The sequence below is a fragment of the Hibiscus syriacus genome, unplaced genomic scaffold (genome assembly GCF_006381635.1).
Source record: "Hibiscus syriacus cultivar Baekdansim isolate YM2019G1 unplaced genomic scaffold, ASM638163v2 tig00117017_pilon, whole genome shotgun sequence".
NCBI lineage: Eukaryota > Viridiplantae > Streptophyta > Magnoliopsida > Malvales > Malvaceae > Hibiscus > Hibiscus syriacus.
In genome coordinates, this window is record NW_024063526.1 from 6,598,005 (window position 1) to 6,624,157 (window position 26,153).

Here is a 26,153-nt window from a genome sequence, read left to right on the forward strand (position 1 = left end):
TTTGAACTAAATGAGATGATCTTTGAATGTTTCCCCTTTTACGGGAAAACCCACTGATGAGTTCTGACGACCGGATATCTTCCGTTATGGAATTGAAATATGGCTTGAAGACATTAACTAGAAATATGTTGCTCATTGTTGAGTTGAACTGACCTGAGTTTGTTTTGAATTGGTTCTCAAACTTATATGAAATTGATTATGAGATCTGTAGATATGTCAAGTCGGTTGAGGTGAAGCTTCTCACTGCTGAGTTAAGTAACAACCATCGTTCTTTAAAGGCAATTGCGAATCGAGTATCCTTCATCCTGAAATCGGAACTGGACTCTAAAAGCTGTAAAAATCATGTATGCTAAAATGATGAATGTTATGCTCTTAAGTATGCCTAAGATGCATGCAACATGAATGAATTATGTGTTATCTCTTGGATGGAGTCTCGTGTTTTGCCTACCAATCTGGTCTATGGAATCGATCGTGCCCCATTATCTTTTCAAGCTTTGGCATTACAGACCTGTCATATATGAGACTGTTCTGTTTGAAAATGTTTTTCTCTTTTTTCTTGTTTTAAGAGGGAAAATGCTGTAAAACATTTCTCCTTAATTGAATCAAATTGTAAACATGAGTTCAAAGTATATCAAAGGAATCAATATCTCTTTTTAATGCTTTCAGAGTTATAGCTCTTTGACAAATGTTCAAATGGATAAGTTGACCTAAGGTTTCATCAATGAAAATGTCATTTTTTCGGCTATTGCAACATGCTTTTCTTTGGTTTGGTATTTTAATTGGGTGCAGACAAAATGACGCAACTAGCATGATCAATTACTAGACCTTTTATTTTGGTCCTCTAAAATCTCCCGTTTGTTCAAGCTTTGTAGGCTCCTCTAACAAAGGCAGTGCGAAAATATCGGTTTAAAGATGAAATTCTTGAGTGCTCGTGTGAAATTAACTATAACAGGTGTTCCTTGATTTAACTTGCTATTGTCTGGCTAGCAGAATCCATAAAGACGGGGCGTTTAACCAATAGGGACAACTTAATATTATAATCACTTTTATCAGGTTTAACTAAAGGGTTCATCTCATCACAAAGTCTTTGGCCTGACAAAAGTAGTGGAGCAAACACCGAATTGCTAAGTGTCCGAGCAATGTCATGGTTTGAATGCAATCTATTCATAAAGTCGGGGCTTTCGAGTTTCCTCTATAACCAATTACTTTAGTGGAATAGCTCAGCTTTACGAATTTTCTTTCTTAAGATTGTCAAGAAGAACCTGTTATAGTCTAGGTATTTTTGAAAGTCCAGGAATCTCATCTTTAGAGTTCAATTTCCAAACAACTGACCTAAACTAGATTCACTTACTCGACTATTCCATCTGTGAAGATCATTATCATCACTGAACGTCTTAAATAAAAAGCATAGTAATGTCGTATGCAAAAGGGTGCCCCATGTTGTCCGCACCTTATGAAAAGATAAGGTTGTATTCGTTAATTATGAGAGTAGAGTATGGTGTTTGAGTGTATATTCTGGGTAAGGTCGAAGTCCTTGTTTTAAATCATGTTACATTGTCAAATATCTGTAACTTTGAACCATTTAAAGAGTTTCTTAATTCAGTTGATATTCAAAGAATTGCAAGTTTGCAAATGTGATTCATTACTCGTCATCATTAAAGTAACATAAATTTATTCAAATGTTCTTACGAAAACTTGAGAAAAAAATGAAAAAACAAACTCAAACAGAATGCCTCAAATGATGAAATGATTTTCCTCACTTGGATGCTCCCAAGTTATTGAAGTCGATCCAGTTCTGGTTACGCGTCTTCTGTATGACTCTCTTGAATGCGTAACAGTTCTCAATTGTCTGCTCTGGGACACCACCGTGATATTCACAATAAGCATTCTCATTATACCACTTGGGGTGTGGGGGGCTTCATGGGTTTCACCGGGTATGGTGACACTACGTGGGAGTCACAAGTTGTTTGTAGAGATCCTTGTAAGTCCTGGGAATATAATCGAAATGTTCCCATTTTTTGATGAGACATGTGAATGTAATAAAAAAGAGAAAAATAATGTGAAATATGCAGGAATGCATGATGCATGCAATGTTCGAGGCATTGATCCAAAAATGTTTCTATTATTATAAATAATCCTTATTGGGGACAAAAGTGTTTTATCTTTTAAGAGACAAAAATATCCTGATAGCTTCTAACATGTTAACTAGTCTTCTGCCTTCGTTTGTCTGTCGAACCGCTCTGGCTTCTCTGGATAAACCGTGAAAATGTTGAGTTACTTTTTGTACTGGCCCAAGAAGTCTCGAATGAGTGTATCTCTGGCATTTATCTTTTGGTGAACAAGTTCCCAACGGATACGTCATTGGAGCCCTCAATTGATAGGAACTATGTGAAGTTCATTTGTCTGTTTCTTGAATTCGTCAGCAATGGTCTTTGAAGGGACTCCTAAGATCAGTAACTTTCATCTTGCCCCTACAACTTCTACCAGTCAATTCTTCAAAGATAGACTTTCATTGTGCTTGATGTAGACCCGGTTCTTTATGAGTCCTATATAATGCAGCAGAGTGATATACTCTTCAATTGTGGGCACCACGTCTTCTGGATTGAATGTGACACATAGTCGCCTTGTAGACTATCCTTTGCATTTTAATCTCTTGTATTACAACCCCTTTGTCCATTAATGCAGATTATTCATGTTTAACAAACACGTTTTTGGTGGATCAACACCTCTTTTAAATGATGCGAATGATGAGAACAAAATAAAAGAGAACAAAAATAAAAAGAGTTTGTGAGGTAAATCAAAACAATAATAAAAATGAAAAATTCTATCCCACATGATATCTACCCCCACATGCTTATTGTTCCTACTCGGACATTATCTCTATCCCACATGCTAATTTTAAACAAATCCTAAACTGCATATTTGTCTAGTTCGCATGATTTGAACAGAAAGTAAAGAAGAAAAAAACAAGCAGCCTAGGGTTTGCAATGAGGTTTTGGGGTGGGCTCTAATTCCCTGTAATCTCCCAGTTTAGGTTCTAAAAAAAAGATACCCGAGTTCTCCTTGCTGGTGCCCTCGTGGGCTTGCCAGACCCTTAGCCCTAAGCCCATTACAAGCTTGTGTGGACTAAGTTAAACTCGAGGGGATACATTCCTTTATGCCCATACGAAGAATAAATTCACACGAAGACATAATGTTACTTGCTAGGCCCATACGGAGAATAAATTCCCACGAAGGTGTCGCTTTCGCCCCCCACTTACAAGGGTTTGGAGCTCAGGAATAGAGCTAGAGATGACAATTTTGAAAAATCTAAAATCATTAAAAAACGTTAGTACAACTATATATTTGAAAAATAATCAAAGATAAATAATTATAATCAAATAAATAAATTTAAATTTAAATTTACTATTTTTACATAAAAAGACAACCGAAAATTAATTTTGGCCTGACTCACTTATTTGTCCCCAGCAGAGTCGCCAAGCTGTCGGAACCGTCTTTCGGTTGGACCCAGAATTGGGCTTCGACTTGGATAATTGGGTTAGAATCGCCACCGACCATTTTAAAACGAATTTAGGCGGGTCGGACACCATCTTACCTGATCTGCGTTTTACCATAAATGTGTCGGGCTCGGGAGTCGGTTACGGTCAAGGAAGGATTAGCACCCTTGAACCGCCCTTTCGGTACCAATTAATTTATCGGTTGTCTTTATAGCGAAAATTAGAAAATTAAAATTAAAATTAAAATTACCCGATTGGAATTACTTACCTTTGATCGGTTGAAATTCTTCTAAAAGAAAAATCGAAAATGTTGGATAAAAAATAACAATAAACAAATATTAAATGAATCAGAAAACAATACAAGTCAAAAGAGAGAAAAAAATTAATATGTGAAAAAGAAATAAATAAAAAGAAATAAGTCAAAGAGGAAAGAAAAATATGATAGATAAAAAAATAAAATAAAAGGAAAAAATAAAAAAATAAAATGTGTAAAGTTTAAAAGTAATAAAATAAAGAATAATATGAAGGAAAAAGTAATAATAATAATAGCAATAAAATAAAATAAGACTTAGGGGGACCAAATTAAAAAAATGGAATTAACGGGTTAAATTGGCATTAAAATGGACTGCAATAAAAAAGTAAAAGGTTAGGAGCCAATTCACAAAGATAAAAAAAATATAAAGTAGGACCAAATTGATTGAATTGTAAATTCGGGGTTAAAAGTACAAATGGTGACTAAAATAAAACTGATTCAAAATACTAGGGATTGTGGAGAGGATTTTAGAATCTGCTATTTGCAAACTGGCCCTTGGTATATAAACACCTAAAAACCCATATTCCCCTTCATTCTTAACATTCTCTCCAAGCTCTCATCTCTCTCAACCAGAGAACACTCTCGCCTCCTCTCCCTTGGCGATTTCCGGCCCCCGCTCCGGTGGCCTCTCCACCGCGCCGGCCACCACGTCGGCCGTCGTCGGCAGTGACCGAGCAAACCCAAAACACCCAAAACACTCGTCTTACCCTCGAGAGCCCGGATCCGAACCCAAAACCTCCTAAAATTGCTTTCTCCGACGTAGATCTAGAAAAGAGGGCTTTAGTTTTTACCCCTATTTCATCGGATGGTTCTTCGTCTACTGATGGTTCCGTCCTCTCTGGTGCCGCTCTTCGCTCTTATTGATGAGAGGAAGCCTTTAGCTTTTCTCGTTTTTGTTGGTGTATGATGTGCTTTGTGTTTCGCTTTGATATTTATGTTGTATTTCGCTTTGGTGTTTGTGGCTCTGTTGGTTTCTTGTGTTTGGTTATTTTGCTCGAGAGTTGTCGTGGGTTCTGTGGCTCTCTGTTTTACTGTCTCGTAGGTTCTCGATGATGGTTTGGCTTTTTGTGTTGATGGTACTTGGTACTGTTGATGGTCCTCCCTTGATGTCACCGCGGTAGGATATTTATACCCACCCCACTGGTGGTCTGCTCCGATGATAACGAGTTGTTCACGTGTACTTCGCACTAACGTTGTTCACGTAGCCGGGAATCCCGGGATGGTGCAGTCCTGGTTTTCCCGGCCGGTCGGTGCGCTGTTTGACCGTTTGGCTCCCTGTGCGGCACTGTTGATATGTTAGGGTTCCCAAACCCTAAACTCCCTCAGACTAGTTCAAGCCCGTTCCACCAAACTGGACTGCATTGGACCTGGAAAATAACATAAAAATGAATTTAAAAATAAAACAAACAAATAAATAATAATATAATATAAATTATATAATATATATATATATATATTTCAAAAATATTTTTTAAACTATATATTATATTTTAAAAAAGTTTTCAAAACTATATATTATATAGTTTTCAAAATGTTTTAAAAATATTATATAAGTTTTCAAAAAATGTTTTTAAAACTATATTTTATATAATTTTTTCAAAAAAAATTTTAAAACTATATATTATATAATTTTTCAAAAATGTTTTTAAAACTATATATTATATAATTTTTCAAAAATATTTTAAAAAACTATATACTATATAAGTTTTCAAAATGTTTTAAAAACTATATATTATATAAATTTTCAAAATGTTTTAAAAAACTATATAATATATAAATGTTTTCAAAACTATATATTATATATATTTTAAAAATATTTTCAAAAACTATAAAATATATAAATGTTCGAAAATCGTTTTCTAAAAATTATATATTATATTTTTTCAAAAATATTTTCACAAACTATATTACTATATACATATATATATATATATAATAAAATATATATATATAAAAATAACTCCGGGTGAAAATGAATGCCTACAAAAGTTTACTTATGTTACGACTAAAACTTAACAAATAAAGTTATATATTATTTTTTTTTAATTTAATAAAAATATTAAGTTTATAATTGAAAATAAATTTTTAATAAAAAATTATTTCTTTATCAAATAGATAAACTTTCCATACAAGATAGATATAAAATTTTGATAACAAGCTCTAACACGTATTATAAGATCATATTTGTGTTAAATTATCGATTTATAATCTTTAAATGACGACTTAATTCAAAATATTAAATGATTGAGAATTGAAATTAGGCCTAAATGATAAGATTAACAAATAAAAATACATATTTTTTTACAATAATATATCAATAATTATATATATACTTCACTAGACTCATAACCAATTCAATCTTAATTGTCCTGATCTAAAGGTCAACCAAAGCCGATAATCAACAAATCTGATATTGACCCGACCCAAAATCTAATCGATCTAGTATTAACCCGACCCAAAAATTAATCAACCCGATAATGACTTGACCAAATATTGACCCGTCCCAAAAATCAACCGATCCAATATTGATCCAAACCGAAAAATAACCGATCCAATAATCACCCGACTCGATACCCGACCTAACTTGAGTTACCGTAGATCCGATTCGACCCGAACAAAATTAAACCAAATATAATCTAGACTCGGAATGACCCGACCCGAAACGATCAAACCCAAACTCGATCCGAATGACCCGTTTGCCATCTCTAGATATATGAGTGCTCCTACTTCATGAATATTTTGAATATAAAGTATTTTAAAAATGAAATAGTCTTCCTGAATTTTATTAATTCTGCCTATTCTTTAACACGTCCAACAATTACAAATCTTGGTAAAACAATTTGAGGTCTAATTATAATTTTCTTTAAAAATTAAGTGATGTAATGAGAATTAAAAAACAATTAAGGGTTTAAATAAAATTTTCAAAATTTTATGAATATTAAAATATATTAAAAATTAAATTCTAATTTAAAATTTCTAATATTTTAAGAGATTTAATAAACAAATGAAAACAACTGAGGGACTTAATACAAATTTCCTTAAATACGCACTTTTATAATTTGATACCGTGTTTTTGAAATATATTCAAGCCAAAATTTGAAGTAATATTTAAAGGCTCTACACATGTAAGAATCAAACTACTAGTTAAACGACTGATTGTTAATTTTAGAGATTTTGATTTTCAACATCAATGATTATATGATATTTAAGTATTTATTATTAAATAGTTAAAATATTTAGAATATAATTATTACTTGTGATCACTCTAAATTAATAAAAAGTCTCCTTACATAAATAAAAAGAAGATAAGGTGTGGATCGAACATATCAAGAGGAATTTTTGGAGTCTGAAATCTTACCACATCAAGTACGTGACCAAAATTCACCAAAAGACAGGAATTACATTATAAGGTGGATGTGGGTGTTGTGATATGGGATTCAAGGTTGGGTTTTGGGTGTGTAATTTAGAATTTATAGGTTGTTATTTGGAATATGGAGTTTGAGTTTAGAGTTTAGGGGTTGTAATTTACCGTTTAGGAGTTGTTATTTGAAGTGTAGGGTTAAGGTTTGAGGTATAATTTGAGCCTTTAATTTTATTTATTTATATTCTGATCTTATGTGACAATAATAATAATAATAATAATAATAATAATAATAATAATAATAATAATAATAATAATACATCATAGAAAATATTAATAAGATAATTTAGAGAGATTAAAATAGGAGCAATCTACAAGTTGAATGATGAAATTGAAATATTTTAAATATTAGTGACTAAAAGTGGTGTAGGAAAAATAGTTGAGTGATTAAATATAATTTACCCTTAAATTATAAACAGTTTGGTGGATTGAACCCATTATTTATAGTCTATTTCCGTCATTTTATTTAATATAAATCCCCTAAATTTTACTCCTTTTTCTTGCATTGTTTTTCGTTTCTGGATTTTGTATTATCATAAATCCATGGCGACCAGTTTGATTCGACGGGCGATGAATGCCACGTCTCGACTCTCTTCATCGACGGTGAATCCGGCGTCGAGGTTGGCGGTGATTAGACCGTACGCTGGCGAGGCGGACGCTCAAAAGGTGGAACCAAAAGCCGCCGCCTCCACCAACATGAAAACCTTCCAAATCTACCGATGGAATCCGGATGACCCTGCCAAACCCCAGCTCCAAGACTACAAAATCGACCTGAAAGAGTGCGGGCCCATGGTTCTGGACGCCCTCATCAAGATCAAGAACGAGATCGACCCGTCGCTCACCTTCCGCCGCTCCTGCCGTGAAGGAATCTGCGGCTCTTGTGCAATGAACATCAACGGCTGTAACGGCTTAGCTTGTCTGACCAAGATCGAATCGGGATCTTCGGAGACGACCATTACCCCTCTGCCACATATGTTTGTGATTAAAGATCTGGTGGTTGATATGACCAACTTTTATAATCAGTATAAGAGTATTGAGCCGTGGCTGAAGAGGAAGAATCCGCCGCCGACGGCGGGGAAAGAGATCCCACAAAGTAAAAAGGATAGAGCTAAGCTGGATGGGATGTATGAGTGTATTTTGTGTGCTTGTTGTAGCACCAGCTGTCCCAGTTATTGGTGGAATCCTGAGTCGTATCTGGGTCCTGCTGCTTTGCTCCACGCTAACAGGTAATCAAACCAATTATTTAATTCTGGGTTTTATTTGTTAAGTTGTTGTTGATGATGATGGTTTTTGTGAATCGGGTCTAGAATTTATCTTCAGTGGCTGATAGACAACACATAAATTGTTTTTTTAATATGATGATGTTCATGTGTTCTTTTGGCTTAATTTGGTATCTATTTGGTTGGTAACTGAAAAAGGAGGATTTATTTATTTCACTCTTTGCTAGCTATATTTGGATAATGCTTCTTGCAATTCACATTAATCCTTTCAAATTTGGGGTTCTCTGATATATTCATTAAAGTTAGTATTTCGGCTTGTATTGATTATGCTAACATTTAAGTTTTAGGACTCTCTTGGGACTTCTAGTCTATGTTGCACGGATACGGGGACGGGAACTGGAAACGGTAATTTTGAAAATTACAGGGTACGGGGACGGCAAGGGTATGGCATATAAAATAATTTTAAAATTATAAATATATATAAAAAATCATAAATAATGTCAAATATCAAGACTCAAACAACAATATTAAGTCGAAAATCAGTAAATATATCAGCTTCAGAAGATATCAGCTTGGCTTTTACTTGTTTTCAAAAGTTTTTAAAAGAGAGCTTGGGTTGCGTTTTTTGCTTCTGAAGCTTCCCCTCTTTCTTCACTGATTTTATCAAACAAAAGTTTGGAGTTGAAGGTTGCTTTCCTCCCTCTCTGTAAAGTTGGTTTTTTAGCCGAAATAGCCAAGTCAAACAACAGCCTCGACACCACCTCCTCCGACGTCGAAAAAGTTGAAAATGCCGTTCCTGAAACGTCCCCAAGACTTGGTGAAACGTCCCCGGCGTCGTTCAGCCGTACCCTGCCACCGTGGCACGTCCCCGGTACGTACCCTAGCCGTCCCCGTGTCATCCCCGTACCGGGGACGTATCGGGCACGTGAAACGGCACAAGTTTGCCGTCCCCGTGCTTCCTTGCTTCTAGTTTGCTAAGAATGTTTATCATGGTTAATGGTCTCTCCTGTATAAGGAAAAAGTTACCTCTCCTGCGTGTTGGATATCAATGTATGTTTGATAATTGAATGCTCAATTGTTTAAATGAATGAACGAATGATGTTTTTCTTCTTGGGGCATACTGTGTGTTGTTTTCCTTTGTGGTTAAGGGATTGTTGTTTTCCCTTGAGATCATAGGTTTGAGCACCGCTTATGCAGGGGTATATATTCATTGTCAAATAGTCGAGTCTTTGAACACATACTACCTTATTTTCACTCCAGACTAATCGGGAGTGATTATTGAATATACAAATTGTTACCTATGTTTTAAGTTTGTGCTAGTTACTCGTTTGTGATTAAGGGTTGTATTTGATATTCACTTTAGTATCCTGGTTACTTATTTATTTTTATTTTTTTAAAATCTAATCATTTTTCAACTCTACTAATCAAAATGTTTAATGAATTTGATTGTGACATTGCAAAGGCCATTGCTTTAAACATTCTAGTTGCTACACTACAGTATTAGAATGTTTCAGTTGTTGATGAGCTATCAAGTATCAATTCAACTGCCTGCTGCCATTTGTGATGTTTTGTTCATCCAACCTTTGTACATAATCCTTTGCCATTAAACTTATAATTGAACCTGTCAATCATTGTTTTTTGCCTATTGATCTCTGTTCTCTCTCTTACTGATTTTGTTAGTTCTTTACCGTTAGTTTTTCCTGTTTAGAGGCTGTGTAGAGAATGTAAAATCATCACCTTTTGAGTGGTACAAAGTTTGTGAATCATGCTCTTATTAAATATGCAGATGGATTAGCGATAGCCGTGATGAATACACAAAGGAGAGGTTGGACGCCGTGAATGACGAGTTTAAGCTGTATCGTTGCCATACGATATTGAATTGTGCTCGTGCTTGTCCAAAGGGGCTGAACCCCGGAAAGCAGATCCAACACATCAAGCAGCTTCAGCTTACTGGTTAAACTCTCCAACTTCAGAAATAAGATATGAATGTAAAACCAGTTAATCTGAGTTGCTTTGTGAGGACTCTATGAACATTTTGCTTTGAGTCAGATATGCCAATAATTGTATTCTCCCTCACAATTGTACTTAAAATTGTTGTTCAAGTGTTAATTTTTGAATCGATTGATCCTTATTTTTGTTTGTTGCATTCAATCTATATAATAACCATCAATTGGCTTTTCAGTTTCCATGGAAGCTCAAGGCTTTGAGCCACCAAAGTATGTTACCATTACACTTTTTAAGTTATTCATAAGAATGTCTTTTGGGAAGATGACAATGGGACTTATGAAAGGTGTTATTAGAGCAATCTTTTGACTGTTAGATATCATATCGAGCGCTTCAATAAGCGGGTAAGACAAGATGGGCATCCCTGACAATGGCCGAAATGAAATTGAATTGGGAGAGAATGTCACACCTTGAAAAAGTGAACATGGATCACACATCAGCAAGAGAAAGAGATTATGGAGTTCATAAGCAGAGGCAATTTTATCAAACATATTTTTTAAGGAGGATATTGACTTGTTTTCAACAGTGGTTGTGATACAGCTTGTTGTAATTGTGACATTGACACCAATTTGCAGCTATTGCTGCAAAGAAGAGACATCAGCTTCTGCAAAGCATGGTCACCAAAATGGATTGATGTTGTACATTGGGGATCTTCCCTCATTGAAAGTGGCCCAGTTTCATGGATCTTCCACAAGTTCGAAGTTGATGAAAGGCGCTTGAACTCATTTCATATTCATTTATTCATTTATCAATAAAATCATCAATCTTACAACACTCGGCAAGTATCAAATTAGGAGAGATGAACTTATAGCAGCAGAAAACTTTCGTAGCCTCGACATCCCCTCAATCAAATAACGAGTTCTTCCTTGAAAGACCAAGGAACACGGTTGCTGATGCGATTTGCACCTTCAGGTCAGCAATGTCGATGTCGTGCCCACCTTCAACTAAACCCCATTTACCCACCTATAAATATACAAGAGAAGTCTCATGTTACAAGTTTAATAATATATAAAGGCCTACGCAAGTGTTTGCAAAGAGATTTACGAAATCGAAAAGAACCTGCAAATCTTCCTCGAGCCTAATCAACTCAATCGCTTCCTCAATCTGCAATTTACCTCGAAAAATTCCTAAAGCAATAACCAATGAATGTGCGGCGGCTGCAAGGGCATCTATTGCTGCCAATTCACAGTCATCTGTCTTCTTTAGAAGGTTTTCAACAGCCTTTGTGAGCCCTTCACCTTGCTTCCCACCAAAAAACTGGAGTACACAATAGGTTTAAAGCCGAATTCAGAATTCAACCAAGCAAGTAAAGGATTAACTTTCTCAACTTGCCTTGCTGTAAAAGAAAAAAAGCCATAATGATGAATATTATCGCATTTTGGTTTTTAGACTGAAGCAAACATAACGATGAATATGCCTCGCACACCATGTACACCAGCATTCAAGGTGTTATCCTCAGGTGCACGACAGAACACTAAATCTTGATCAAATTTCTTCATCAGATGTTCGATGACCTTTGTGCGTGTGAGCGGCACTCTCTCCAGCGCAGTGCAAGCAAGTTTCATCAATGGCATTGTAAAGGGTCTGATTCCATCTGTTTGCTAAAAATGATCAACATCTAATTAGTTTATTATCGAGTTCAATTGGACTTAAGATGGTGAATGAACTAATGAACTAAAACACAGACTAAATCATTTGGATTCATCTTATCCACTTTCTAAAGTAACATTAATTAAACCATAACCAATTCAAACAAGTTGGGGTGTGCGTTGAATTGAGTCTAGTAAAAATATTTCGAATGATTTGAATTGTAGATTCCTATTTAATAAACTTAATTTGAAAATTTTTATGAGTCAAATTTTTGTTAAATTTTAATTGTAATTTTTTATAACATTATGATGCTATTTGATTCAAATTTAAATGATTTTCTATAACAATATAGAAAACATATATATATCTTCATGTTTTTTAATATATATATATATATATATATATATATATAATCTTCACCCTAAATTTTGAAAATCAATATATAATTACTAATTTTTTTTATTACTATTCGAGTTTTTATTTTATATCTCAACTCGAGATCTCGAAATCAATTTGAGTGAGTTTTCTTCAATCGAAAAGATCAAAATTTCGATCGAATTTTGCACGCCCTAAGCACAAAAGTAACCATTAACGTTCAATCTCAGCAAGAAAAACCCAAATTTTTATAAAATGAAACGAAGAATCATAGTAAAAGAAAATAGCGTACCTGATATTCCCATTCAGCAGCAATGGCCTTAGCAAGGGCCAAAGTGGGCAGCTTGAGAGGGCGTTTGGAAGGGGTTTTAAGAGTCCGATAATCAAGCATCACCGTCCACCCAATCCCATCGTCGGACTCTCTCGTAGTAACTTTCTTATAGAATCTCTTCCCAACTATCGATCCAGTCATGAACGATATCGGCGTAGTCACCGACGTCGTTTTCTTTTCGGGGGTCGCATTCGAAGTCGATGGCTTTAAATATATGCTATCATTGTCTTTCTCTTTGTTGTCGAACGTGAAGGGCGATGAAGTTGAGCCGCCGTCGGAGGGGTTGGTGGCGAGAGAAGTGAAATTAAGAGAGCGCAGAGATGAAAGGAAGCTCGGATGTTTTATGGGTTTTAAGGCTTTGTTTAAAAGAGTAGCTGCCATTGTCCCCCCCCCCCCCCCCCCGGAAATGTAAGCGAGCTTAGCTATAGGGTTTTTTCATTGAAGGAAAGGAGGAGGAAAAGGGAGAGAAAACATCGAATCGAATGGGCTGTGATTTGAGGCCTCGTTAATTCTCTTATGGGTTCGAATATGTAAATGGTGATGGATCAGCCATTAAACATTTCTTTCTTGTTTGGGTTTATTATACGCAGTCTCATGACATGAAAGGTTTTGGAGTTCAAACTTTTGTGATTTTTTTCAAAGGTCAAATTCTGGGATTTGTCCCTATATTTAAATTTGAACTTTTTATAGCACGAATTCAGTGACATCATTGATTATTATTTTATCTCGAGTCAAGTTCGAACATAACATTTGTAGGGAAATTGAACTTTCATTGTCAAATGATTGAGATTCTTTTAAATATTTATTATCTTATATTTACTCCATATCAATTTTTTTTAATTCTTAAGACTTTTATGGTCTCTTTATTTTATAATAACATTTTAACTGAAATAGCCGATGATATTAATTAGTTGGACTAACCGATGAGAATATAAAAGTAAAGAGGCCGAATTATACTATATTAAAGGAGGTAATTAATCCATCTAGTATTTGAAAGGAATTACATCTAATTATACATAATAAAGGACTAGACCCAAAATTTGAACATAATTGAGGGACGGAAAGCATCATAACTTGACTCTTTTAAAATCTTAAGGGAAACAAGAAATCAATTTCTAGTGGATAGTGTTAGATGTCCAACAAAACTGACAGGGAGTCAGAAAACGGGGAATATTGACTTTATTAAAAAAAAACAGCAGGGGTGTAACACAAAGTTCCTTGCTTGCCAAGGTAATCAATTAATGTATTCTATATTAGCTGTGAGTGCAATTAATGTTCTAATCTTGTTATGACCAAAATGAACTCCTTGCTCCTTAAGCTCGTCCCTTTGATCCAAAATAAATAGTCAAAATCTTTGCACCAATTGTTAGGGGTGGGCATGTGACCCAGATCCGATGGGTTTCGACTCGACTTGATCGAATCAGATTTTTTTTATAAAAAATTAGATTAGGGTTAGGTTGAATTGTTTTTTTAAGTTATGTTCGGGTCCGGTTAAGTTCAAGTTTAGGGTGAAAAATACTCAATCCGAGATAATTACAATAATACTCATCTATTTATTATTTTCTTTTAATTAAATCCCTATTTTAATTGAATAAAAATAATTTTTTAATAAAAATATTATTTCGGGTCGAGTTCAGATTTTATCTCAAAAAAATCGGGTTGGGTGGAAGGGGTATATTTTTCAGTTCAATGGAGGATTTAAAATTTTCAGGTCGGGTGGACCGAAAATCCGACATAACTTGAACCATGCCCATTCCTACCAATTGTCATATCCCTTATAGCCCACATGGTTGGAAAAAGGGTGAATTGTCTTCGATGGATTTAATATTTATATTAAATTCTGAGTGATTTTAAATATTGTAAATTGAAAGATATTATTTAATTTGAATATTAGTGTAACCCCCTAGACCCTGCCTATGCGTTTCGACTAAGTCTAGTGGATCACATTATGATTCTTAAAGACATTTTTTTCGAAACCGTTATTAAATCAATGTAAAATCACATTATAAATGACATGAAATTATAATAAATCATACTATCAAAACCCAACTTGTAAATATAATACCAATAGGTAATAAATTAATTTAAAACATATCTTAAAAATCAAATCACGATAAACCGAATAGTAATAGCAAAAGTGTCATCATATTAAAATCCCATACTTTAAAATAAGGTCCATGTCAACAAAATAAAGTCAACTTGCAAGGTAAAAACATTACAATCAGATATACTTCAAGAGATATGTTGATCCTCCAAGTGCTCGAACCGAGGTATCTAACCAACGGTATCTGAAAGGGGAAAACATTTTCGAAAGGTGAACTAGGCTCAGTGTGTCCCAACATTTCCATAAAATCACAATAGGTACAAATCATAGTCCAGTAATCTCATAAATTCGTAAAAGAGTTTAACTTTTGCAAATCATAGTTTAAACCCTTTTCCGGTACACCATCAGTAGTTCCCAAAATTATTTTCCATATAGCTTACTTTATGCACATAGCAAAAAGAAAGCCGACTTAAGGATAGGCTCTGAAGCTTGTATCCTTAAGCCCAAGTCAATAAGTCCATATAGCTTACCCTAAGCACACAGCAAAGGAAAGCCGACCTAATGAAACATCTTGGGGCCCTCAAGAGTCACATTAGGCCCAGTTAGCTTGATCAGAGCTATTCCATCGTAATTCAATTCCAAAATTCAATTGCACCGTGACATAAATTCCATAAATCCAAAAACATGGTAATCATATACCATTTCAAAACAAAAATTAGATAGCAGCCATATTCCATAAATTGTCACATTAAATTGGTGCATCCATAAAACAATAACCAATGAATTCGGTGTACCACATATTAAAACCAATAAAACAGTTCAATAATAAGTAGGGAACACACCTCGACAATAGGTTCAAATAGCAAATTTACTGATTGCTGGTTTCACCACGCTCTGCTACAATTTTCGAACGGGTGAATACTGGCACACGTGGTTTAACTGATCTAGAAGAGCTGGGTCGAGCTGTCGAACGATCCGGAGATTCTCTTGTACCTTCAAACAATAATAATCTATCAGCCCCAAATCTTAATTAATTGTTCAAAACTAGAATTCTTAAGTATATAAGCATTTTTTGGGTTTGACTATCATTTTGGGGTATTTCGAGTCTGAATTTGGCCAAACGGATTGCGGAATCGGAATCAGGACGTCGAAAAACATAAAGTTTGACTTTTCAAAAATTCAGATTCTTGGTCAAAGTCAAAGTCAACCACTTTGACCGTCGATTCGGAGGCCTTAGGGTTCGAATTTGACAAAACGGACAGCGGAAACGGATTCGGCACGTCGAAAACTATCAGGATAGGTATACTCAGAAAAGATTAACGGTCGTTTAATGCTCGGTCAAAGACATTTTAAGTTTTGGTCAAAGAAAGTCAACGGTCAACGGTCAACGGTCGGGTCGGGTCAACGGTCGGGTCGGGTCAACAGTCGGGTCGGGTCAGACGGGTCGGGTCAGACCGGTCAAACCGGTCCAGACCGGTCAAACCGGTTCAAAACTGGTCAAACCGGTTTTCCAGCAGCTCACTCTCCATGCGGTGGCGCGTGCGGCGCGTGAACAGTGCCACGGTGTCGGAAAATTCCCGGAAAAATTTCTAAAAATTATTTTGAGCGATTTCGAGATACTTACAACGATCGGTTCAAATTTTTGAACGGCGGAGAGCTCGTATTCCAACTCGGCCGAATCTTTGACTACTCCACCTCCTCACGCGCCACCGTCAACGGCGAACAAGGTTGACACCGGCGGACTCGCAACGACACAAGGAATACGATGGTGCAGGAGGTGTCGTAAACAGAGCAACGATCGGCGGTGAATTTAAGATTTTCCCGGCGATAGAGCTAAAAAAAACGTCGATGCTTTGACTGTAAATTCCCGACGTTTGGCAGCGTTTCGCTATAATTGATTTACTGGGTTTTGTTTAATGGTTGAAGATGAACACGACGGTGGTTTCAATTTTACGATTGGACGTCGAACGGCGTCGGAATCGGGCTTGGAAGTAAGGGTACGAGAGAAGGAAAATTGAGCAAATTCTCAATTGTGTTTTCTGATTTACAATCAGAAACCACGCTTTAATTATAAGCCTGCCGACACTCCTTGGAGGAATTCAGGGCTTGGTCCCTGAATTTCCTTCAACTTATAAAATGGCCTATAACTTTTCATAAATTTTAGTTCAGTCATTAAATTTCACCAATTTTTCACAATTAACGTCCAATTTCAATTAAATATTATTTTGTAAATATTCGGGTTGTTACAATTAGTAAATAATTACTATTTGAATATGTCAATTTAAAAATGCATTTATTATTTTTTCAACTTTGAATACTAAATATAATTATATACTTTTGAATATTTTAAGTTAAAATAATATTTGTTTAGGTTTGAATAATAAAAAGAGTGTATATATGTTTAAAATCTTTATTTAAAAGATATTATTATCTGTTTAAATTTATATGAGTAAAACTCTCTTGAAAATCCCCTATAGAGCAAACTTGTTAGGTTTTTCATATCTCGGAATTTAAGAAATTTTATTTTCTTGAAAAAATATTTTCTCTCATTCTCAAAAAATATTCTTAATCCTTCATAGTTTTCTGGTGATAGTCGAAGGTAAAGATAGTTCGCGATCTCTATTGTTGTTCTATTGTAGCTGATTATCAACTTGTTGTATCCTACGAGACAGACGACCAAAAGATCTTGAGCACCAAGGAATGGACGAAAATCTGTCCTAAGGAAATTATGTAGCGACATGCCTCGGTTGATTCTAATCTCAAAATCAAATATAAAAAGAGGATTTTTATTTCCGTTTTAGTTCTCTTTATATTTTTAAAGAATTTGATTTCTTCATTTTTAATTTTTCTCAGGTTCGAATTTCGTCTCGGATTGTTATTTTGCATAACAATCTTGAGACAAACTTCTTATCTTCTACCTTTTTTGATCCGAGATAATTCAGAATTGTGGAAAAATATGATAGTAAACAAATTTGTTTCGAGATTTATCCTTTCGTCTTAACGGGGTTATTAGAATCTCAATGTGGATAAATTTGTATAACATAAATTGTCGTGAAAGTAATTGTGGTTACTGATTTTGTTTCAGAATATTGATTATGTCCGATAACAAAATCTAAAATAAATGAGAATTAATTTTCTATTTATTGGAATTATTTCTAATTCCGGTTCCATTTCTTTTACAGAAAATGGAGATAGGAAACTCCACCAGTTTATCCAACATGGATGCTAAGATGGTGGTACCAATTCAAAATTCAAATCTAAATGTGAGTTAATCGACAGTGGTAGATAAACAAAATGAGAAGTTGATGAAATTCTACGGAGATAATTTCAAGATATGGCAATAGAAGATGGTTTCTGTTTGACCACAGTGAACCTTTCAAGGTTATTGAAGGAAGATCCACATGTTCTTAAAAAAATGAGAAGAAGGGGTAGACAATGTTTATGCTTTAAACATTTTTGAAGCTTGGAACAACTCAAATTATATATGTTGGAATATAGTTTTGAACTATCTACAAGATTCATTATATTCGATATATATTGTTTATGAAACAATAAAGAAATTATGGAAGGCATTGGACCACAAATACAAAGCTAAAGATGCTAAAGCAAAAAAAGTTTTTAGTTGCCAAGTTCTTGAATTTTATTATGTTAGCTCTAAACTAATAGTAAAACAAGTGGAGGAATTCCAACTATTGATCAATGGAATTCTTGCCAAAAGAATGGTCATGGGTAAATCCTTTTAGGTAGCATCCATTATTGAGAAATTACCTCTTGGATAGAGTGACTTCAAGAATTATATAAAACATAAAAGAAAGGAAATGATCATGGAAGAACTTATTTTCAGACTTCGAATAGAAGAAGATACCGTGATTAATGCTAAAAATCTCAACAAAGAAGAGGCTAAGAAAAAGTGATGAAGTAAGAGACTTTAAAAAAGGAAAACAAACAAAAAATAGGTCAAATTTGGGACCTAAAGATGAAATTTTCAAGGAGAAATTCCAAGGGAAATGTTTTTAAACGTGGAAAGATGGGTTCAAGTCCTCATAGTGCAGACATCTAAAAAAGCCGAAACTCATGAGGCTAATGTTGTGAAAGGGATATCTAAGGATGTTTAGGATATAGATCTATGTGTTTTGATCTTTGAAGTCAATCTGGTTGACTCTAATCTAAGAGAATGATGACTTGACAATGGAGTTACTAGTCATATCTATTGCGAAAAGGACTCATTTTCTGAATTGACTCCTTGCAACGATGAGGAGAAGCACTACATGAGCAATGCTACGACTTCCGAAATCAAGGGGCCGAGAATTGAACTGTTGTCTTGAAGATGACTCCTGACAAAGAACTCAAGCTACAAAATGTGTTGTATGTACCTGACATATGGAAAAACCATGTTTCTAGAACACTCCTAAGTGTTCACGGCTTTAGAGTGGTGTTTGAATCCCAAAAGCTAATTTTTTTTTCTAAAGTGGGAATGTTTGTGGGTGGAGGATATGTATTGAATGATAAGTGAAAACTCAATGCTATCTCTGTAAAAGCCAAAATCATGAATAAGAAAAATGTTTCTTCTTATGTTTATATGCTTGAGTTATTTAATTTATGACACAATAGGCTTGGACATGTTAATTATGATACTCTGTGGAGATTAATTAACTTAGAATGCATTCCTTCATTTCGTATTAATTATAATCATAAATGTGAAACATGTGTTGAGACAAAATTAACATTCATCTTTTCAAATTATTGAAAGAAATACCGAACCACTTGATTTAGTTCACAGTGATGTTTGTGACTTGAAAATTGTTCAAACAAGAGGAAGGAATAATTATTTTATGACCTTTATTGATAATAACACAAAGTATTGCAATGTATATTTGCTTAAGAGAAAAGATGAAGCTATAGAGGAATTTATACTATATAAGTAAAAAGTCGAAAACCAATTTAATAAAAAGATTAAGATGGTAAGAAGTGATCGTGATGGTGAATATGTTGAACCATTCGGCGAATTTTGTTCATAACATGATATTATTCATGAAGTAACACTATCATATTCTCTTCATTCAAATGGAGTAGCTGAGCAGAAAAATCAAACTCTAAAACAAATGATGAATGTCTTGTTAGGTAGTTATTGGTTATTACAAAACATATAGGGGAAATTGTCCTTTCAACTAATTACCTTTTAAATAAAACTAATTACCTTTTAAATAAGGTACCCCAAAAGGAAAAAGACAAGACACCATATAAATTATGGAAAGGTCGAAAACCTTCCTACAAACAATTGAAAATGTTGGCTTTATTGCCAAGGTAATGACCCCATTACCAAAACAAATGAAAATAGGTCATAAAACTATGGATTGTATTTTCATAGGCTATGAAGAACATAACAAAGCGTATTGACTTCTTATGTACGAATCAAAGAATCTCGAGATTTACAAGAACACGATAATAGAACCAAATAATGCATCATTATTTGAAAATATTTTCCCTTATAAATCTAAGGAGATTGATCAAATTTTAATAAAAATGAACTTTAAAGACTAATAATGAGGATAATCTAGATGATCAATAAGAGGCTGAAATTGAAATAGTGCTAAGGAGTAAACAAGCAAGGGTTGAAAAATCTTTTGGATCAGACTTCATAACATTTATGTTGGAGGCTGAACCTCAAACATATAGTGAAGCTATATGCACCTTATGGAAGGAAGCCATTAAGTGCGAACTAGATTCCATCATGTAGAACCATACATGAGAATTAGTGGATCTTTCTCCAGGAATTAAACCACTAAATTCTAAATAAATTTTCAAACAGAAAATGAAAGCAGATGGAACAATTGATAATAACAAGGCTAGATTGATAATAAAAGGATACCGACAAAAGTATGGTCGTGACTACTTTGATACATACCCTCTTGTATCAAGGATAACATCCATAAGAATGATACTCACAATTGTCGCTTTCTGAAATCTAGAAGTACATCATATGGATGTTAAAACAAATTTCCTAAATGGGGACATTGATGAAAAAATTTATATGGAAAAATCCAAGGTTCATGTAGTTCTATGTAAAAAAGGTAAGTCTATAGGTTGGTGAAGTCTTTGTATGGACTTAACCAAGAACCAAAACAATGACATGAGAAGTTTGATAGTGTAATGATGACAAATAACTTCAAGATAAATGAGTGTGACAAGTGTGTATTTGTCAAAACTACAAACATATTATATGTTATTATATGCTTGTATGTTAATAACATACTCATTGTTGGGAGTAACAATATAATGGTAAAATGTACCAAAGACTTGTTAAATTCAATATTTGACATGAAATATATAGGATTAACCGATACGATTATGGGCATCTAAATTAAAAGGTCATATGAAGGCCTCATTCTAACACAATTGCACTATATGGACAAGATTCTTGAGAAATTTAACAAGGATAATTCTGGTATAGCCATAACTCTAATAGAATTGTGTTCACATTTGATTACAAATGAAGGTGCAAGTGTTCACTAGTATCTCATGAGCTGTATGAGACTAAACATCACTTTTACTGTGAGCATTCTAAGTAGATTCATGAGCAATCCAAGTGAAAATCATTGGAAAATGATAATAAGGATACTGATATATTTTAGATATACTTAGGATTATGGGTTGCATTATTCCAGAGATCCTGTTGTCCTAGAAGAATACTCAAATGCTAGTTGGATATTTGATGTTCAAGATACCGAAGGTATAAGTGGATATGTTTCGCTTTAGGAGGAGGAGTTGTGTATTGGAAATCCTCAAGACAAATGATTATAACTAGATCCACAATGGAATCTGAGTTTGTATCTCTAGAAAAATCTGGAGAAGAAGCAGAATGACTTCAGATATTCCAAAATGGTCGAAACCTATGCCCACGGTATGTATATACTGTGACAACCAAGCAACAATTGATATATCACAGAATTTTATGTATAATGGTAAATCGAGACATATGCGTTGTCGACATAATACCATTAGATTAGTAATCTCAAATAAAGTTATCTCTATTGATTTTATAAGGTCAAAGGATAACATCATGGATCCACTAACCAAAGGGTTAAATCGAGATCAAGTTGAGAAAACATCTAAAGGAATGAGACTCAAGCACATGAAATTTAAAGGTGTTTTATGAAGGAAAACCTTACCTTGTTGACTGAAGATCCAAAGATCTAGGTATAAAGGGACAACCTAAATTCATAACCCATGTACGATCACTATGGGGGGCTAGTTATACCAAGTTCGTTCCTATGATGTAAAGGAATGAGACATATACGTTGTCGACATAATACCATTAGAATAGTAATCTCAAATAAAGTTATCTCTATTGATTTTATAAGGTCAAAGGATAGCATCATGGATCCACTAACCAAAGGGTTAAACCAAGATCAAGTTCACAAAACATCTAAAGGAATGAGACTAAAGCACATGAGATTTAAAGGTGTTTTGTGAAGGAAAACCTTACCTTGTTGACTGAAGATTCAAAGATCTAGGTACAAAGGGACAACCTAAATTCATAACCCATGTACGATCACTATAGGGGTTTAGTTATACCAAGTTCGTTCCTATGATTTAAATAGTGATCAAAATGATATAGGCTAGGCAAAAGCTTTTAATGACCACTGTGTGCTGCGATGAGTCGAGCAACATAAGTCATCTATATGAGAGTGAATGTCCATGACTTTAAGGTCATACCCATGAGAACTAAATTCTTGTCAAAGGGATAGTTGTGTGAAGTATGTCATCGTTTACACAATTAACAGAACGGTTTACGGATATCACTTCTATTGTTTAGCTAGTAAAGTAAATATATTGTCATAATGGAAGGTTCGAAGGAGGACACCTACCTATCCTATGCAAATATCGATCGTAGATGCTATTTAATTTGATTAAATCATCAATTTCATTCATGTGGAGCATTGTTGGAAAAATGGTAAATTACTTTGATGGATTTAATATTTATATTAAATTTAGAGTCCTTTTAAATATTGCAAATTGAAAGATATTATTTAATTTGAATATTAGTAGGATAATTACTATTTAAATGTCAATTTAAAAAGGTATTTATTATCTTTTTAACTTTGAATATTAAAGATAATTTTATACTTTTGAATATTTCAAATTAAAATAATATTTTTCTTTAAGTTTAAATAATAAAGGAGTGTATATATGTTTAATATTTTAAATTTAAAAGATATTATTATATGTTTATCTTTAGTTATTAAAATATATCTAGTTTGAGTAAAGCTCTCTTGAAAATCTCCTATAAGTATTTAGAAAACCTGTTAGGTTTTTCATATCTTAGAATTCAAGAACTTTTCTTTTCTTGAAAAAATATTTTCTCTCATTCTTAGAAAATATTAGTTTTCTTTCATAGTTTTATGGTGATAGTCAAAGGCAAGTATAGCTCGGGATCTCTATTGTTGTGTTACTGTAACTTATAAGCAAGTTCTTGTATCTGATCAACAAGTTCTTGTATTCTGGGAGACAGATGACCATAAGATCTCAAGCACCAAGGCAAGCACCAAGGAGTGACCAAAATATGTTTTAAGGAAATTGTGTAGCGACATGTCTTAACTGAATCCAATCTTAAGATCAAATATAAAAAGAGTGTTTTTATTTCCTTTTTATTTTTAAAGCCTTTATTTTTTTTAGATTTGAATTTCATCTCGGATTGTTATTTCGCATAACACACAACTTTGTTCCTAAAAATGAAGAGCAAAGGTCACCAACATGGTATGGTCAGGACCTATAGGGTCCTCCCATTTCTAAGACCCGAATCTCAATTTGTTCAACAATTGGACTCACCTATGATTGAGGGAGTGTTCACCAAAGTTCCGACGAAACCCACTGATCATTCGAAGTTTACCGGACGGTGTGGTAAGCCACGGTGCTTAGAGTGTCGTATGCACCCAGCTTGCAAGTCCAAGGATAAGGCAAAGGGTTCTCTTTAGTTTAAATTAAATGATATGGTCGCTTGGAGTGTGATGGATGAAAAGATTGATTTCAATTTCTCAGCTACAAAGATGTTGGATCGTTTATCTAGTGATTATGATGATGATCGATGTGATATAATTAGTGATGGTAAGATTAAAGAAGATAATGATACCAAGTACACTTTGGATCAAGAACCGGAAGAAGAAGATTTGTATTTGGTTGGGGAAAATTTGATATTTTTTTATAGAATAATTGTGCATTGTTTTTTAATATTCTTTTTGTTGTGGGTTGGACCATACTTTATTAATTAATGGCTTCCTTTTCACCCATATTTAAAATTTATTAAATAGAATAAGAAGTTATAATTTGTTAGTCGATGGAGTTTTCGAACCAAAGTATGCAAACTGTTAAATGAGAGGTGGAATTATTAAGCAGATTGAATGATAAAAGAAAATATTATTTTTGTAGAAGATCAATATCAAAATAAAAGGGGAAACAAATCATGAGAGTTTAGGGGTCTACACATCCCGATTGAAGGAAAGAGAACCTTCTCTATGCTACATAAAGCCCTTACAAAAACGAGTGAGAGGGAGGAAGCTGTCACCATTCAAACACTAAGAAAATCACAAAAGGGGAATAAAATATTTATCTTTGATTTTCTCTACTACCAAAGAGGGAAGAAGCGTTGCCTAGAAGCCAAAACGCCGTCGGAAATCTCAAAGGTAACTCAAAAAAGGTAAAAACCAATGGTTTTTTTTAGATCTGGGGGATGGATTCATTGCATAGCTATTTTGTGGTCAGATTTGGGTTCTGGATCGTGAGACGAATATTTTTGGGTAAGAGTTTAGGTGTCCGACCCTAGTGGAGGTGTCAAGAGAACAGAGGGCGGTGGCTAGCCGGAGAAGAAGACTATATTTTCTAGGTTTTTGTTCTTTAAGAGAATGTGAGAAATGAAATAAATTTTTTTTTTACAGAATGCGTAATTCCTTTAACCCTTGAATTTCGATCTTAATTCAATTTATTTCCTGTTTTTTTTATTTTATTATATTTAATTTGGTATATTAACATTTTTGTTGTTTTGTAATATTCAAATATTTATTTATTTATTTTATTTCTTTTTCACTTTATTCTTTTAGATGCTAATTTTACTTTTTTATGGAACCCAATTAAATTTCGAGGTTCGTCAAAGGTAAATAATTTAAATCAAAAACTTAAATTTTCATTTAAATTACAATTTTTGCAATTAATACAATCGGGTAACCGAATGGTACTCAAAGGGCAATTCAAGGATGCTCGTCCTTCCTCAATTATAAACGACTCCCGAATCCAATAAATTACAGGTAAGACGTATATATGGAAATGGTAACTTCAAAGTGTTTGATCCACCTAATTCGAAATCAATTGATGACGATTCCATCATACATTCCAAGTCGAAGCTTGAACCTAGGACCACCCGAATGACTGTTGCGACAAAAATGATATAATTTTGATCTAAATAAAAAGTTATTTTCTTCTCTTTTTTATTTTCTCCTCCTCCATTCTTTCTTCTTCTTTTTCCCCTACCATTTTCTCTCTATTTCTCTTGCCAGCCTTTCCGGCCACCCTCTATCCATCGACATTATGCCTTCATCGAGAAGCAGCAGTGAAGGGAGGCTTTGTAACATGATTCCTTTCAGTCTCCTGTGAGCATTGTAATACTGTTGCCACACTTTTCCTTATCACAGAACTCAATTGTCGGAGTCAATGAGAATTGTTGCTGGTGCTATCTTCTTTATAAGCTTATCGGTTGCAAGCTTCTTGAACTCAATTCTCGTCAATATCATCCAACAAGTGACGAGAAATGGTGGGAAAACAACATGGTCAGACGCTCACGATCTTAACCAAGATAAGCTAAAAAAATTCAATTATCTGGTGGCTGCCATAAAAGCACTCAACTTCATTTACTTGAATCTCTTTGTCAGACGATTCAATATCATTTACCGGAGTCAGGTTTTGTGATTCAAGGTTTACGGATGTCAACAATGCGAGGTTTGTGATAAGAGTTTAGGAGTAAAATGTAATACCTCTCAACTTAATAAGAAAAAAGAAGAAGGAAAACTTGTTACTAATTGTTTGCGTGTCAAAATTATATAATTATGGGTAAAGTACACAAATTATCTCTCGACTATAATACGTAAAGTTACAAAATGGTCACCCGATTATTCATTAGTTTCAAACTCTTATTTTTACATTAAAAAGTTAATGGTCATTTGATTTGGATGTTAACATGTTGAATGAGATATGATAGTAGTTTAATATTATGGGAAACGATTTTATCATAACGTCCAGCTCAGGCTGTTGTTAACTTTTTAATAGAAAATGACGAGTTCGGAACATTTGTGTAAAGGCCTGGATTTCGGG

The 26,153-nt window shown here is 34.1% G+C and overlaps 2 protein-coding genes across 2 annotated transcripts; one reads left to right on the forward strand and one right to left on the reverse strand.

Annotated features, from left to right (window-relative positions):
* The first annotated feature begins 7,732 nt into the window (after positions 1–7,732).
* On the forward strand, positions 7,733–10,570 carry LOC120195743 (succinate dehydrogenase [ubiquinone] iron-sulfur subunit 2, mitochondrial-like). The gene is made up of 2 exons (XM_039197668.1): positions 7,733–8,457; positions 10,238–10,570. The coding sequence occupies exons 1-2, from the start codon at positions 7,775–7,777 to the stop codon at positions 10,407–10,409; spliced, it is 855 nt and encodes a 284-aa protein (XP_039053599.1). The 5' UTR covers positions 7,733–7,774; the 3' UTR covers positions 10,410–10,570.
* Positions 10,571–11,185: 615 nt separating this feature from the next.
* Positions 11,186–13,132, reverse strand: LOC120195742 (ATP synthase mitochondrial F1 complex assembly factor 2-like). Its single transcript, XM_039197667.1, is given in 5 exon segments — positions 11,186–11,418; positions 11,515–11,714; positions 11,717–11,791; positions 11,882–12,056; positions 12,713–13,132. Coding segments are annotated over 5 exon segments (990 nt in total). The 3' UTR covers positions 11,186–11,298.
* Positions 13,133–26,153: the final 13,021 nt, after the last annotated feature.

Bases quoted from the DNA above. Each gene is read 5' to 3' on its own strand.
- LOC120195743 (XM_039197668.1), top strand. From the start codon at position 7,775: ATGGCGACCAGTTTGATTCGACGGGCGATGAATGCCACGTCTCGACTC. The intron at 8,458-10,237 runs GTAATCAAACCA...TTAAATATGCAG, and splicing joins GCTTTGCTCCACGCTAACAG to ATGGATTAGCGATAGCCGTG.